A 17762-nucleotide genomic window follows, 5' to 3' on the forward strand; every position below is an offset into this window, starting at 1 on the left:
GTGTCGATGGGATATTTCATTTTTTAAAATTTCTAATATATCTGCAATGTTGTCGGTCAGGGGCAAGACAGGAGTCAGGAGGAAATGTTGGAATGCCAACCTGGTCGCCCCATTTACTCAAAATAATTTTTCATAAAGTAACAGTTGCTTGGTGGTGCGGTAAAGAAGTAAAAGCCAAATGTGACAGTTGGCTGCATGTTAAAGGCTCTGGAGAGCGGTCAGGATTCAGGGTCGGAGCTCTGTAGCGTGGGTGGGCTCGTCTCCCGAATGAGATGCCTTGCTTGTATAGCTCCTGGGCCTGGAGGGGGTGAAGTCAGGTGCCCTCAGTGGGTGTCTTCTCAGAGCTGTGGGTGACATAAGAGATAGAAGAGTCAGCAATCGCGCCGCCCGGTGTCCTGGCATGGCAGTGCTTACTTCTGATGGGCTCAGAAGGTGACCCTCTAATGTGCATGTGTGACAGCAAAACAGAAGTTGGCACAGGCTCATGTTTTGTTTTTTTCCCTTTTTAGGCACCAAATAATGAGGTTAAGTTAGGAACAAGGAGGGCCTGATTTTGTATTTTTTATTTGTTCATTCTCATTCTTAAAATATACTGATGTTTTATGTCTTTCTTTTTTCTTTATAATAAAATCCAGCTGTGATACCCGTCTAAGATGGGTTGAAATCTAAGTAACCAATGTCAGAATTGATCAATCCATTAGGTGACATAGGGTGCCATCATCTGAGGGGTGGATTTTATGAAAGTTAGAGGGTGAGCGTTTCAGACACTGGGTGGGGAGGGTCCTCAAATTATGATGATACTGAGTGGGCACTGCTACCCACTGAAAAGTACAATTGGGCACAAGGGGGTGCACACTCCTTAAAGTCTGCAATATTTACACAAAGGAACCCCAGGTTGTTAAAGTCTATTAATAGTAACTACCCACCATAGACAATGAGGGGTGACATCCATCTACACCACCTAGGACTCCAAATGGGCTTTGACTGGCACTGATCAAAGTAAATGTATGCACTGCACTATGAAATGCATATGTCTGTTATATGCCATTTGGTATGGGATTCGTAAAAGCAGTGTTAATGTTTGTGATGTGCCATCTGTAGGAATGACAACTGCAATGCATTTTATTACTATAAATGTTTGTGATGTGCCATCTGTTGGAATGACAGATGCAATGCATTTTATAAGTAACTAATGTGACAGGCTTTACACACCTGGATTTGGTTTTTGTCCGCCATTTTTCTTTGCAGATCCTCTCATGTTCTGTCTGGTGGGATAGAGACCATCAATGGTTGGCTATTTTCAGGTCTCTCCAGAGATTGCATCTGTATTTATTATATGCCCTTTGGTATGGGATTCGTAAAACCAGTGTTAATGTTTGTGATGTGCCATCTGTTGGAATGACAGAAACAGCAACCGGATGCTACGGAACCAGATACACAGACACGTATCTTTTAATTAAGGTGGATTTGATCCGAAAAAGAAACCTGAATGGATGCCGGTCTATCACACACACATCAAGTCAATTCCCACCCATCTCTTACCAGTACCCGAATTGTCCACTTTAATGTTGAGCTTCAGATTCACACAAAGCAGAGCCTATCCCTCCATGAGGGAATCTGCGTGGGTCAGTTTAGATTCAACAAGTAATGTAATGTCCTCTGTCTGTAGATCTCGTTTATAATTTCAGTTTACAATGCAAAGTCCATCCATTCCAATGAAGCAGGGTGCTTTGTGCTTTTGTTTTATACTTGGTTGGGTCTTTTCGACTGCAGCTCTGTCCATCTGTTCTTACAGATCCACCTTTCAGGGTGAGTGAGTGTCATGTCTGTAGCGTGCTAAGCAGAGCAGACCAGACATCCTTTTCCTGAACAACACGTTTGATCTCCCGTTGACGGATACCTAAATCTAGAATGTTGGCCAATGTGGCCTCTAGGTCGCCACCTGGTGGGTCCTCTTCAGAAATGAGTCAGGATGAGTCCTCCACAAAGTCCTGCTAGTTGATTCATTTGCTGTGTGTGTTCACTGCCGCACCACCCATGTTGACTAAGCTCTAAGACTTTATTTGTCACGCGTTCGTCTAACCTGCTTGATCCAGATCAGCGGTGAGGCGGCATGTCCTCCCTGTCTGTTTGGGTTTATCTTCAGCTCTTCTTGTGTTCCTCTCCTGTTTGATTGGTAAATCGAATTTGGCGTCATGTCAGTGTGTGGAGGTGCAGGCTGTGAGATGGACGGGCATCTTGTCCAAGGTTGGCTCCTGCATTAAGCTCAGTGCTGTGAGGTTGGGCCCAAGACCCCAATCCCTAAATTGGATTAAGCAGGTTAGAGAATAACAACAACATTTAATTTTAGAGCACATTTTCATACAAATTATGAAGCTCAAAGTGCTTTACAGGATGAAGAAAGAGAAAAAAATGACAAAATATATAAGAAAATAAAATTAGGCAATACTAATTAACATAGAACAACAGTAAGGTCCAATGGCCAGGGAGGACAGAAAACAAAAAAAATAAAATCTGCAGGGGTCCCGAGGCCAGGATGCCAGGATAATATGTCATGTTATGTATGCAAGTAGGGTGGCATGGTGGCGCAGTGGGTAGCGCTGCTGCCTCGCAGTTAGGAGACTTGGGTTCGCTTCCCAGGTTCTCCCTGAATGGAGTTCTCATGTTCTCCCCGTGTCTGCGTGGGTTTCCTCCCACAGTCCAAAGACACGCAGGTTAGGTGCATTGGCGATCCTACAATTGTTCCTAGTGTGTGTGTGTGTGCCCTGCGGTGGGCTGGCGCCCTGCCCGGGGATTTGTTCCTGCCTTGCACTGTCTGTTAGCTGGGATTGGCTCCAGCAGACCCCCATGACCCTGTATTGTTAGGGAAATGACTGACTGACTGTATACAGTATTTGTAAATGTAACGTGTCTGGGGGTCTCCTGCTGCTGGAGCTAGTTTTGAAGCACTTGCTGTCTTTGTTCTCCTTGTGCCATTGTGAGTTTCCCTCACATGCTGTATTTGTGTAGGTACTTGGCATGTCTACGCTGTCCTATGGTGAGTGAAGATCCCACTGGCATCTCATCCGGTGTGCTAAACTCAAGCTACCTGCAGCCCTCATTTATGGCATATGCAGGCGGGCAGGCTTTGGACTTTAAAATCCCACCGCTGACACCAGTGTGTCACAATGAGCAAGTCACTTCACCTGCCTGTGCTCTAAATTGGAAAAACCTAAACAAATGGAACCAATTGTATCTCAGATATTGTAAGTCTCCTTAGACAAAGGCCCTCCGAAAAAACAAAAACTGGATGCCATTGGTTTCATCCACTGTGTTTAAAACTGTTACTGTGCCATCTGCAAGATTAATACTTTACAAAGTTAATAAGTATGAAAGAGACTTATTATTTGTTCAGACAGCCAAGATGAATGCTTTTTAATGCGGCTACCTTATCTTTACCTCATGTCCTTCATTCATTTATTCTCAGGATGCAGGAGCGACCCCGGCCATGCTGAAGCAGACACTACCTTGGATCTCCAGGGTTGGACGGAATATGCAAATGGTTGGTTTGAAAGTCTTCTTTTTTTAATACTTTAAATTTGCCTGAATTAGCTCAAATGTAAGTCCAGTTAATCACACCTTGAATTCGGATGTGCATACACTACAGTGGCATGGCGGCACAGAGATTAGGGCTGCAGCTGTCTTACAGATCTAGAAGAACAGCCTGCTCGCTGTCTGTGGGGGGGTTTGTCCTTCCTGTGTCTGTGCAGGTTACCCCGTCACTGCTTATCAATCACACGGGGTCTCCCCAATGTCCGTTTCTTGTCCTCACATGGAGGGGCTTCCCACAAACCCAGAGCCTCCACGTCTGCTCTGATTGAGCAAAGAGGAATTGAACTTTATCAGCTGACTTCTACTGCATCGAATTGCATGGTGACTGGCTGTCTGTCTGTCTGTCTTACTACCCCCCATTCTATCTACAATCATAAATCTCACAAACGTGAGTGTCAGGTTATCGGTGACTCTGTGCTGGCCCAGTGGGTGTCATGAACAGACACCAGTCCAAATCTGTCCCTTCAAGTCACACCAAGGCCACTTTAGGTAAAGCCGATGTCACATTACATGAGTTCCAGTCGGAAGGGATGTCAAATTTGACGACTGTGGTTGCTGATGTCTTTACCTGAAGATGTCAGATTACAAGACTAGAATTGCTGGGGATGTCAGATTACCCGACTCTGCAGTTTTACATTTCTCAAGTGTCACAATCCCGGGTTGTCTGGTAGTGCTGATGCCCATACAAAAGGGGTTTACCGGTTCGGCAAGTTCAGCTGCAGTCTCTGGCCTCTGTTGTCTGTTGTGGTCCTTCAGACATGAGGCATCCAACAGAGGAGTCCCCTCTTCTGTTTACGAGGTCCAACAAACCACATTCTTTTTTTCCCCGTAACTGAATTTCTATGCATTGTACCTCCATCTGAGCCCTCATTGGTGGTCAAATCCCACACACGCACGCACACAAGCCCGTCAATTTGACTAAAGATGGAATCAAACCTGCTTGTCTTTGTTGGGGAGAGTCACAGACTGGCTGATCTGAGTCACTGGGGATGGCAGACTACACGACTGGTTGTCATGGGCACCAGACTGGCAAAGATTATGTGAATGCAGTCTTAAACTAAAAGTCGTGTAATGTGACAGGGCCATTAAATTTGGGGATGCTGAAAGAAAAAAAAAAAAATTGGACGTGAGCCTCAGTAAGCTTACTTATTATTGGACTGATGCCTTTATCTAAGGTGACTTCCAACATTTGGGCAACAATCATCCATCCATCCATTATCCAACCCGTTATATCCTAACTACAGAGTCACGGGGGTCTGCTGGAGCCAATCCCAGCCAACACAGGGCACAATGCAGGAAACAAACCCCGGGCAGGGCGCCAGCCCACCGCAGGCAACAATCATTGTTTTTCCAATTGGAGCTCAGGTAGATGAAGCGACTTTCTCGAGATCAAATGGTGTCAGTAGTGGGATTGGAAGTCCAAAGTCTTAACCACTATGCCACCCTGCCAGCCTTTTCTTCCAGAATGAGTATGATCTATAATTGGAGCACAGCAATACAAATTAGAGCTAATAATAGTATTATTTGAAACCAAGGACTACTGTTGTGTAATCATAATAGTGACTTTTGTCACCGTCCTGCTCCACTGACAGACTGAGCAGATCGTTCCTCCCCCACACTATGCGACTCTTCAATTCCACCCGGGGGAGTAAATGCTAACATTACTCAAAGTTATTGTCATTTTTATTTTTTTCATTTTTATTACTATTTAATTTAATATTGTTTCTTTGTATCAGTATACTGCTGCTGGATTATGTAAATTTCCCCTTGGGATTAATAAAGTATCTATCTATCTATCTATCTATCTATCTATCTATCTATCTATCTATCTATCTCTATTATATAGTGCCTTTCATATCTATCTATCTATCTATCTATCTATCTATTATATAGTGCCTTTCATATCTATCTATCTATCTATTATATAGTGCCTTTCACCTATCTATCTATCTATCTATCTATCTATCTATCTATCTATCTATCTATCTATCTAATAAAATGTTTATTACCACACACAACCGTCCATACATTTCACCAGAAATTACTGCGCACACAATGCAAATACTTTCAAATTGCAAAAAATTTGGATGTGAGCATTAGTAGGCTTAGCGCCCCTAGGAACCAAGTTACACAAACTATTCGATAACATTTCAGGAATTATTTTCCACTCTGGGACGGCACGGTGGCGCAGTGGGTAGCACTGCTGACTCGCAGTTAGGAGACCCGGGTTTGCTTCCTGGGTCCTCCCTGCGTGGAGTCTGCATGTTCTCCCCGTGTCTCCGTGGGTTTCCTCCCACAGTCCAAAGACATGCATGTTGGGTGCATTGGTGATTCTAAATTGTCCCTAGCGTGGGTGTGGTACCCTGTGGTGGGCTGGCGCCCTGCCTGGGGTTTGTTTCCTGCCTTGTGCCCTGTGCTGGCTGGGATTGGCTCCAGCAGACCCCCTGTGACCCTGTATTAGGATATAGTGGGGTGGATAGTGGATGGATGGATTTCCCGCTCTGATTCTGAGCTTTCTGATCATATGATAGGTCATTACGATTGCAAATGATGAGAAGAATTCATAATTGAATGGTAGAATTACGGTATTTGACGGTTCCTCTAGTGTTTCTCAACCCTTACGTATTTGCGACCCGAGTTTTCATAGCAGTTTGAATCGTGCTCCCCCTAACGTTTTTTTGAAAGGAGCCCACTAATACCAATTTGTTCTTTTTTATTTAATGTTATATCATAGATGCATATTTTATTATACCTGCTTAACTTTTATCGACATTTATCTAGCTCTATATTTACTTTTCTAGTATCAGAATGAAGTTTAAGTTAATTTTTTTTGGTTTCAATAGATGTATTTTTTCATATTTTCGATTCTTGTGTTCTTTTTTTCACATCTTCGTGTCCCCCTTTTTGTTACTTCATGCCCCCCTAGGGGGGCCCACCCTACAGTTTGAGAACCACTGCTCTAGAGCACCTCTTTCTCTCACACAATATGGCTCGAAAACTAATCGGCACGTCGTCATCTCGTAGCAGGCTTCAGTTTCGAGTCTGGTATTTTCCCGTCCAGATGTTTTAGCTCTCGACCACCCTCAAGAAACTGTGACACACACAGACAGACAGACACTGACCCATCATCGAGATAGATATCGATGTTTTTGGTATCAGGGGACCCTTAAACGCAGAGATCCGTCGAAAACTGCATATCGAAATTTTTGACGAATCAAAAGCTTTGGCTCCTCCCCCATAGAGGATAGGTAACGGTGGGGGAGGGCGCAAAGCAAAAACAAGCAGACAACAGCTGGCCCAGAATTTGAACCCTGAACACTAGACTTGTGACCAGACTCCCCCTATACCTTAGAAAGGCACTCTATAAATAAAATGTATTATTATAATTATTATTATTATTAAGATCCTGGCTCACAGCATTATTGAACAATTCATTGAAACATCCGGATTGTCACGTGATGGCACATTCCTTCTAAACATTTTGTTCTTTTGTTTTCTTTTCTTTTTCTTTTTTTGTTGTGTAGTTTCCGCTGGCAGACCCTCTGACCCCAACCAGAGCGTCCCCATCTCTTGCTACGAAGAAGCCGATTTCTTAAGTCAAGCCTATCAGACCCTGCACTGCGTCAACTCCAGCGCCCTGCACAGGGAGTACATCAGCAGCACCACCGCGGATGGCGGGATGGCACCACTGCCCAGCCAGTATCTGCCAGTCAAGCAGGAGCCCTACTTGAACCCCGAGCATGGCGGCGCTCCGGATCGTGCAGGTAGAGATCCGCTTTGTAGGAATTGATGGGACTGACTTTACAGAAGTTGCTAAACGATTCTTTTCAGTTTGGGGATTTGACAGAAGTTGAAGTGGCGCTGATGTAAACATTGCTGTTGATGGCACAGAACTTGCTAAGGGACACAAGAAGCCGCTGCTTATCCCAGCAGCAATCTCAAACAAGGTGGGACCAGCCCTGAGTGGGATGCCAGTCCATGCCAGTTCACACACACACACATTCAGAGTCAGACGGTAACCTAACACAGACATCTATGGAGTGTGGAGTAAAAGCACAGGGAGAACATGTCAGCTCCTCATAGATGGTGTCTGGGTTTTGAACCCTGGACTCAGGAGCTATGAGACTGCGCTACTAACCACCAGGCCACTCCATTTCAAATTCCTAATACATTCTTTTTGGGTTTAAGAGTGCCTGATCCTGGCCAATGGTGATGCCCATATGGATTTGTTCCTGCCAATCTCTTCATCACAACTGCCAAAGAACGTGTTGCTTAATCTGATTCTACGTATCTGACCCCAGAATAGTCAAATAACATGCAAAGTTGAGCAAAAATCATTCACACCTGTGCTGTTACGCCATTAGACGCTGACATCCATGGAGGGGGAAACAGGAGACAAGCTCAGACTGTAAACCTGTCACTCCAAGTCCTCCATGGGGGGCTTTGGCTTATTATTGTCACCACACTGCAGTCCTTGGACCCCCCAACCCCAAAGTCAAACTCCAGCAGGGACACTGCCCCTCGAACTCCTAAGATGAGCTGTCAGGTTAACATTAGCCATGGAAGTGTGCCCTGCGACCGACTGGCATCCCACCCAGGGTTGGTTCTTCTATTTAATGCAAAATTTCAGGCCCACTGCACCGAATGAATGGAGTTTGGGGAAAAATTAAAGGCTGGCTGAATGGATGGGCTGTCTTTAGTTGGGATTGTATGTTTAACCTAAAATTAAAGGTCATGGCTGCCATCTTAGAGCACCGCGTTAAACGGCCTGCTCCTCACTACAGTGCACAGAAGAACTCAGGGTGCCACTGCCTCCAGATTATCATGAAAATGTTATTTATACTTACAATTGAACTGATGCCTTTATCCAAAATGACTTACAATATTTGAGATACAACTGGTTTAGATTCCAAACTGGATTACAGGCAGGTGAAGTGACTTGCTCATGGTGTCAGAAGTGGGATTTTTAATCCCCAATTACAGGGTTTGAAGTCCAAAAACCTTACCCACTTTAATAATCACACTAATGTACCGAAGCTCAAAGGGAATCTTTACAATCCAGTCATTAAAATGGAGGAAATTACAGACAAATATCAATGTGATACGAAGAAGTTGCCATACAGTCGAGCCTCACGTGAGCTAAGCGACCTCTTGGGATCCTCAGCTAGAACGTTCCGTCTGTCTATTCTGTCTATTAAATTGTGTCGTTGTCTATCACTCTCTCCCTTATATAGCGCCTGTAGCGTCGATTTACCTGTCAGAGTGTGCCTTCATCTGTCACTCTGTTGTATACAGTGTGTTTCATGCCTCTCTGTATAGCGCCTTCCACTCTCCTCCTCCTCTTCCTCACGCTGTCTCTCTCTCTCTCATATAGTACCTTTAGCTTCTATTAATTATAGAGTGCCTTTCCTATCACACCCATTTCCTAGCTTAAGAGAGCTAAGTGACTTTTTGGGGTCCCCAGCTGGGATGTCGGTCTGTCTGTCTGCAATGTTTTCAGCCTGAACCCAAATTTGGGGATTCTAGGGTTCCGACTTTATTTTTTTTTTAGAGAATAATGTCCAGATTGACCACTGTGTGAGTGTGTGTGTGTGTTTAAGTGGGCCCTGTGATGGACTATCACCCTGTCAAGGCCTGCATTCTGCCTCGTACCAAGTGCTGCCAGGATAGGCTCTGGAACCAACCAGCCTGAATCGGATTTAGCAGGTTTGAGAACGTTCTGCTATTTCAAACGCAACATGTCTGCTGGGTGCCCCTGGAGTCGAATCTCCATTTTTTGCATTGCCTCTATGTTCTCCTTGTGCCGGTATATTTATTGGTTTTGGTGCAGGTTAGTGGGCATCAGGGCCATCTTAACGTATGGGCACTGCCCAGTGGCCCCAGGAGCATAGGGGCTCGTGATGTTTCTGATGCTTATGTATGTTTGAGCACTTCTTTGCCCAGGGGGGCCCATAATGCTGGTAAGACAGCCCTGGTGGGCATGTCTAGACTGGCTTATAATCGGTGTGTGTGTGTGTGTGAATGAGCCTCACAATGCCCTGCCATCCAGTCCTGGAACTCTTAAGATGGGCTTTAGCAACCTGTGGTTCTAATGTGAAATGTGTAGATTTCTAATTGTTTTTTTTTTTTTTTTCATATTCCATTTAAAACTTTGTATGTAACCCACCTGTTTTATTTTCTCACCTAGGCTGCGGTGCTGAGCAGGACTTCTCAAACAACCGGATTTACAAACAAGAGGTGGACCCCTCATTCTCTTGGCAAGGCTACAACTACTCACCCGACAGCAGCCTTCTGCTCCCCGACTACTCCGCGCCCGCGCAGTCCGCATCGCCATGCTGCCCTCGTGTGGCCAAACACAGAACGACGAGTATTATATCGCCGAGGCACTGCTTGGAGAAGCCGTCTGGAATGGTGGCCTATTCAGGTAAAACCACAATCTTACTGAGATTATGGAACGATCGGCAATGTTTATCTCTAGAAAATCTCATTTAACCACATTAGGACACTGGAGAAAACTATCGAGTTCATTGCTTTTATTTTCCTTTCTTAAGCTGTATAATCGCCAAAAGAAACAAACAGTTTGCCAGGTGACTTTACACTTGCGTGAAAATATCTTCATTTAATTTTAACCTAACATAATCAAATACGCGCCACCTCAGCCTTCACATGAGAAAAGCTGCTATTTCATTGAACAACCAAAACATGGAAGTGGAAGTGGAAATTACATTAGAAAGAATCATTTTCTTCACACTATAAAATAAAGCTTGATTTGGGGTCTTAAACCACAAATTATCTGAAAAACCAACACTTCAAATTTATTCCTCCCTACCAAACACCAGCATTTTAACTCAATGGATTGGGCGGCTTTATCAGGGCAGCTCGACATGATGGTATTCCTCACAAGGAAAGAGACAAAAGTGACGGTGATGAAGATGCACATCGGTCAGTCGGTCATTCTCAAGTCCCCTTAATCCATTTCTTGTGGTGGGGGGTTTGCTGTGGTATGAACTAAAGAGTTCCCAAAAATACTCAAAGTGCCCACTAGAGGGGGAAAGATCACCAAACCCCGGCTACTTAAAATGAGGGCAAATGTGGAATCTTTATAAATAAAACGAATTACTTAAAAAATTGCCTGTGGTACAAAATAAGCTCCGAACAGTAGAAGGGAAAAGGCACAGAAGGCAATGCCTTCAAAATATTCCAATAGAAGACACTCTCCGAAAATGACATCCACGAATAGTCCAAAATCCAGTAATTCACAAAAGGCCCAGAATATTCAAAAAGGGGAAAGTCCCCAACACTATGAGCAGATTTACATGAACCGCAAGGGACCTGTGGGTTCTCCTCAGCCTTTATATGACTCACAGCAGTCTCTTGTGGTGATCATCAGGTGGCCCCACCTCTTGGGGGACCACCCTCAAAATGCAAAATGCAGATGCATAGAAACTAAATGACAAACAATATTAACATAAAAAAAATGAACAAAGAAGACATAAAAAGATGCATTTGAACCCGAGTCAGGGGAGGAACCCTGGCTGGAAAATAACATGATGAGCCTATCCAGGCCCAATGGGGGGCAAGGGAGGAGATAAAGTTGGCTGATGGGTGACCCGCTCCCTTCAACACCCATGAGTTAGAATAAGCAGGACAGAAAAGGGATATCTGTGGAATTAATAGACCAACCATATTTTCAGTGTGCTTTGTAAAGAGTAGATGAGTTTAAATATCAAGGATCAGAGGTAGCCCAAAATGGACAATTAGATGCAGAGATAACCCACAGAGTGCAGTGTGGATGGAAAGATTGGAAGAAGCTATCAGGAGGAGTCTTGTGTGATCAAAGAATTAAAGCAAGGTGTTGAAGGTGAGGCTTTTTAGACCAGCAGTTCATGATGTGGTAGACGTGAGAAGGTTGAGATAGAAGTGTGGAGTTCCAAAAAAAGGGCAGAATAAGAAATAAGACCATTAGAGGTGCAATGACAGTGAGAGAAAGTACAGGAAAGGAGGCTGAAGTGGAATGGAGATGTGATGAAGAGAGACAATGAAGATGTGGGCAAAAGAGTGATGGACATGCAGAAGGGAAAGTGAGGCAGATGATAAAGTAACAGAAGATTTGGAGGAAAAGATTTTGACTGGGGGAAGAGGTGCAGGACCGAACATATGGAGAAGGTTGATCAGGCACATCGAATCCCACAGAGAAGTTGATAAAGATGTGGTAAACGATTTAGTGCACCACATATGCAGCCCCCCAAAACTCCACAGTTGGCCCAATTCACATCACCACTTTTTTTCATTTCAGGTTCAGGTCCCATCCAACTCTGGCAGTTTCTGCTCGAGCTTCTCTTGGACGAATCCTGCCAGCCCTTCATTAGCTGGACTGGAGACGGATGGGAGTTTAAGCTGTCTGATCCAAATGAGGTGAGGTCACTTGTTTTATCATTAAAGTCCATGAAAGACACTTTAAACTCCAAAGGTCCTTTTTAATTGCAATGGTAGACATGTCCATCCATCCATTATCCAACCCGCTATATCCTAACTACAGGGTCACGGGGGGTCTGCTGGAGCCAATCCCAGCCAACACAGGGCACAAGGCAGGAAACAAACCCCGGGCAGGGGTGCCAGCTCACTACAAAATGGTAGACATGTTCATCTTGGAAATGCCTTCATTATTAGCCTTCTTTTGATATGAACATCTCACAATACTCGCCTCTTGAACCCTTACTAAAGGGCCGGCAACTTTCTCTTAAACATTCATCACTAAACCTCTGAAATACCTAAAGAGATGACACCCTCAGTTTTCTCCTCTCCATGGTCTGAATCTCAAACTACCTTTGCAAAGGCCAAGAGCTGTTCAAGAGCCCTGCCTGCTCTTGCTGAGTTACAGAACGTCACCTGCTGCCAGATTGTTACCTTTGTGAGGCTTCTGAACAGGCAGGGCCTATCGGGGACAGACCACCCTCAAACGGTTTTCAAGAAAGGACGGAGGCCAGCAGAACCAGCAACTGTCAGGTTACCTGTATCCTTCAGCATCCTGGTCGCTACCTCCTTGATGAGCACAGCCCTGCTATCTTATTTAACTCTACGTTTTCCTGGAGCTGGCTGTGTGCTGTAACATTTATGACAATAAAGCGGTGCAGTCCAACATGGAGTAAAGAGGTAGTAGACCTCCAGAAGGTTGTTGGAGGCTTCGTTCAATCCAATGGTTCATAGTCTTTAAAAGCCACACCAGGCTCTTCAGTAAATTAGGCAATAGAAGGCCATTCACAGCCCCTTAAAAATGTCACTTATGGCAGCAGACTCTCTGATCTACAGGGACACACAATCCTTTCTCATTCCTTGAAGCAAACACAACAACGGCTCTGATTTCTCCTTCCAGATAATCCCTTACACTAACCGCCTCTGTCCCTTCTTGTATTCTTTGAAACATACTTTCCCATTCTGCGGAATGTTTTATACATATCACTAGCTGTCCCCCGCGGCTCTGCCCACTTAGTAGTGAAACAGAACAAACTTTAAAAATCAATAAAAAAAAGTAATCATTTGTATTGAGAAGAATTTATATTGATAGCTTTCGTATCTGAGGGCCTCAATATTTTTGGTTTTGCTATCAGGGGTGAGAATGGAGCCGTGATCTCTTTGGCAAAAATGTAAAAAGTTGGCAAGGTATCTCTGGCCAAGTGGAAGAAGGGTACGCTCCAACATCCAACACTGGCACTGTATCTGATGGTGTTCATGTCTGACCGGAGAGCGTCTGCCACGTGGGGAGAAGAGCACTTGGTTGTGATATCTCTGCCAATGAGCAGCTACCCTCTAAAACAAACATAGCTGTGATCTCTCTCTCTCACAAACGTCAAACGTTACTCCTTAACAATCTCTAGGTGATGATGTCTGCTGAACAAACAGGTATCGCTAGCTAAGCGGAGGCAGGGTGCGTTCCAACATGTGGCGACAGGTAGAGCGACTTGAACGGAGGCTGGCGCGTGAGTGAGGAGGGTCCTGCCTGGCTCCCCACTCCTGAGGTCCTGCCTCCCTCTCGCCTTGGCACACAGCTGCTCTCTCAAATTCACCCGAATAAATCGGTGCCGCAACTGAACTATGATAATAGAGAAGTCACTAAATCAACTGAATGTTCAAGAAAAGTATAGAAAATAACCCGATCTAAATCCATTAAGTAGTTCTCTTGTGAAAGCAGACAGACATTGGATTTTATATATATATATATATATATATATATGAAAGCAAAGGTCTGTGATACAGTTTGCATATTTGCAGCTGGAGATCCACAAAGGGAGAAGATGAATCACGCATCATAAAGTAGTTTTTATTCCTGAGCTTTCAGCCCCTGCTATATATATATATATATATATATATATATATATATATATATATATATATATATATATATATATATATAGTGAACTACATGCTATATAGCGCCTGACCCAGCACAGACTTACACAGAGGCATGTGTAAAAGTACAGAAGACTTTTATTTTTTTTCACCTGTGGGGCACGTCTTCCCTGTGAACTCCACAGGCAATACACAGTCCCAAAACACTTATCTCCACACAACACAATCCTTCCTCTGGCACCACCACTCCTCCCTGGCAACTTTGTCCTCTTCCTCCCGATACTGGCCCTGAGTGGTGGTTGCCGGCCCATTTTATAGTCCACCCGGAAGTGCTCCAGGTGCTTGATCACCAGTTTCTGTTTGCACTTCCGGGCGGGGCTGCAGAGTTGTCCAGCTGTGCTCAGGGACCCATGCAGCACCCTCTGGCGACCAGCCCAGATCCCAACAGGGCTGTGGAGAACTCCATCTCCCATGGAGCCCTGCAGGAAACTGAGGCACCATCCTCAGCCAGGGAGGCTGCCACCAAGCGTCCTGGGGAAGGTATTGAGCAGTCCATGATTGCTCCCCCGGAACATTTGTAGAAGGGGCGTCCCGTCCAGGCATGGGACCCGGCCGCCCGTCACTATATATATATAATAGAGTAGAGAGAGAGAGATTAACACACCCTTCACAGTTTCTGGAGTCATACATTTCTTCCACACTCCATTGTTTTTCTTCTTCTTCTTCTTTCGGCTGCTCCCATTAGGGGTCACCGCAGCAGATCATCTACTTCCATATCATTCTGTCCTCGTCATCTTGTTCTGTCACCCCCATCACCTGCCTGTCCTCTCTCTGCACATCCATAAACCTCCTCTTAGGCCTTCTTCTTGCCTGGCAGCTCTGTCCTTAGCACCCTTCTCCCAACATACCCCTCATCTCTCATCTGCACATGTCCAAACCAACACAATCTCGCCTCTCTGACTTTGTCTCCCAACCATCCAACTTGAGCTGACCCTCTAATGTCCTCATTTCTAATCCTGTCCATCTTCGTCACACCCAATGCAAATCTTAGCATCTTTAACTCTGCCACCTCCAGCTCTGTATCCTGCTTTCTGATCTGCTAAATTAGAATTTAAGCCCATATGTCCAAACCTGAGTCTTGTCATCCATATTCCCGCCTTTCCAGATCTACATATAAAGTGTTTAACTTGAACAGAATTGCGTAATATCATTCACCGTATGAACTCTTATCCCACATGAACTGCCATATTCGTAATTCCCACCCTCTTAATTATGGATCTTACTTCTTCTTTAACAATCCCAGTCACTTCCGGCTTTTTAAGTGCTTCCTATGTTTACTGCAGGCTTTGCCCGCGGCTTCTTCTTTAATTAGAAGCAACAGTGACACGTGACTGGAAGAGGCCAGGCCATTCTTGATCTCACTGGGCCCTGTTTGGTTCACTTCCTGGGCGTGTCCTTTAAAGGTCATTCCAGGGCCTTGGAATCCAAGGCTTCGAGTTTCCTTTGTGATCCCAGGTCCAGCATCACAAGTGTGAAGGAGTAATCTTCTTATATAATATGCCACCGTGGCAGTCCATTTGTCTGTCCAGGATTTTAACTCACCTGTAGCTTGCAAACTGTTTGACCGATTGACCTGATATTTGGTACACATATACTACGTGACATCTACTATCCGCTTTCAGGGTGACGATTGACCTCCAAGGTTATTCGTCTTTTTATTTTATTGTAGAATCAACTCTTGGCAGTGGGCAGCAGGGCGACCGTGTGGCGCATGTGTACGGGCGCCGTTCTCATTCCCTGCCACCTTCGCCATCACTTCCCCTACCTCTTCATATCTTAAATCATTCCTGAGGCAGATTGAAGACTTAAGTGAAAAATTAAAGAAAACGTACTAAGTAATTGCAACACAAACACTCACTTAATCAGTTTTAACTCGAAAAGATGCCGACGGATGAAGAGAAGAAGCAGGCCACTAAGGGTGGAGAAGAGAAGAGGTGCTCAGGAAGCAGCAAGCGCATCAACCTCTGAGCAAATGAATGATAAACGTAAGAGAAAGAGGATTAAAACTATAAGTCAAGTGTTTTCACTGCACGTTATCAAGCAGTGCGCCATTACTCGTAGTGGAAGATAAACCCAGAGATGATCTCAAGCTCAGTAAAACAGATAAACCAAACAACTTCTGCAGATATAAAGTCTACTAATATTACCGTTCAGACACAACCAATGACAATGGAGGACATCGGCAGTTTTCTCCGTGCCTTTTCTTTCCAGTTTCATTCCCACATCCCAAACACTTCAGACTTCTGTATTCCCGGAGACGGACTGGCAGCTCCTCTGATGTTAACTTCTCTCTTAGCTCAGGTGCTGCTGACCGCTCAGACAATGGATGGATGGATGGATTGTTTAATCAGATAAAAGAATTAACTTTAATGTCTGCTTTGTTGTAGGTGGCCAAACGCTGGGGAAAGTGCAAAAACAAGCCAAAGATGAACTATGAGAAGCTGAGCCGTGGCCTGAGGTATTACTACCACAAGAATATCATCCACAAAACCGGCGGCAAGCGCTACGTCTACCGCTTTGTATGCGACGTGCAGAGCATGCTGGGGAAGACGGCAGAAGAGTTGCACGCCAGCCTGAATGTGAGGGTGAAGGGCACCCCGAGTCCGCAGTGCTACTGACCTCCACAGACGTCTAGACACCTGTAGCCAGCTGATCGCGGCACAGCCTTTCCAACTACACATTTCTGTTGGCACTTGAAAGAACTTGATGAAGAAAGCAACTGATCTCCTCTGAGATCCTCTTAGCTGTTGCAATTGCTCCACTAAAACAATGACAGTCTGAACGATTTCAGCAATTTAGGACGTTATAATATTGTCTTAAGAAGATGGAGGAATCTGGCTGGGTGGGCTCACATTAAGGACTCCTCTGCTGTCGAAATCCAGATGAGATGATCAGCACATTCTCGTTCTTCAGGTTCATCACCCAAAGGCCATCCCCTCTCCATGTCCCAGGTTGATTTTTCACATCTCATGATGTCACGGGACTCTTCTTTTTCACTCCATGGTGGGCACCACTGTTTTATTAGCCTTGTTCAAAAACCCCTTGTGTTGAAGTCTTGCATAAGGCTGATTTGGGACATCTCCTAGTGAAAGCATCTGAAAGTTCAGGAAGCTGTGGCCTCAATTTTAGGGGAACACACAATGGACAGTAAACTCTATGGTGTCCTAATACTGGCTATAGTAATAATAATAAACTGGATTAAGCAGAAATGAATCACAAATGACTTGTCTGAACGGACGTTCAAGTGAGCCCAATTGTAGTTCCTGCTGTCACCTTCAACACCGGCTCAATATGGCGGCATACTGCAGTCCTTAGCTGAACCCAGGAGGGGCGTGACCAGCTTTGAGTGTGTTAATTTGCATATACCAGGTGCATCCTGGGATATATCAAGGTGTTCCATCTTTAAACTGTGTAGCTAAATACATAAAATTGAACTATAAATAGTGTAAATAATATTTTAAATTTATCTCCTGTACTTTTACTCCTATCATATTATAATAAAAACATATTAAGAAGAATATTTTGGACTGGGGTTGAGATTCACAATTTTAACCATCATTTTTTCCCCATTTCAAACTGATTATTAATTGTCTCTCTCTCTGTTATTCACATGAATTTGCTCTAATATTTTTCATAAATCTCTATTTTAAACAGTGTCAATGGCACAAATCGGCGGTTCTCAACCTGTGGGGCGCTTCCCCCGAAGTAACAAAAAAGGGGGCGCGAAGACGTGAAAAAAAGAAAACAAGAATCAAAAATATGAA

General features: G+C 44.5%; 1 protein-coding gene across 2 annotated transcripts in view; it reads left to right on the forward strand.

The window, feature by feature from the left end:
* LOC120540074 (ETS1-related protein) overlaps window positions 1–17516 on the forward strand; it is a 31425-nt gene extending 13909 nt beyond the window's left edge. For both annotated transcript variants that reach the window (XM_039770548.1, XM_039770550.1), the window contains 5 exons: window positions 3467–3541; window positions 7116–7355; window positions 9779–10015; window positions 11888–12006; window positions 16386–17516. In XM_039770548.1, the coding sequence (XP_039626482.1) occupies window positions 3467–3541; window positions 7116–7355; window positions 9779–10015; window positions 11888–12006; window positions 16386–16616 (902 nt within the window). In that variant the 3' untranslated portion in view covers window positions 16617–17516. The remainder of the gene's footprint in view (window positions 1–3466; window positions 3542–7115; window positions 7356–9778; window positions 10016–11887; window positions 12007–16385) is intronic.
* Window positions 17517–17762: the final 246 nt, after the last annotated feature.

The sequence above is a fragment of the Polypterus senegalus genome, chromosome 12 (assembly GCF_016835505.1).
Source record: "Polypterus senegalus isolate Bchr_013 chromosome 12, ASM1683550v1, whole genome shotgun sequence".
In the NCBI taxonomy this organism is placed as follows: domain Eukaryota; kingdom Metazoa; phylum Chordata; class Cladistia; order Polypteriformes; family Polypteridae; genus Polypterus; species Polypterus senegalus.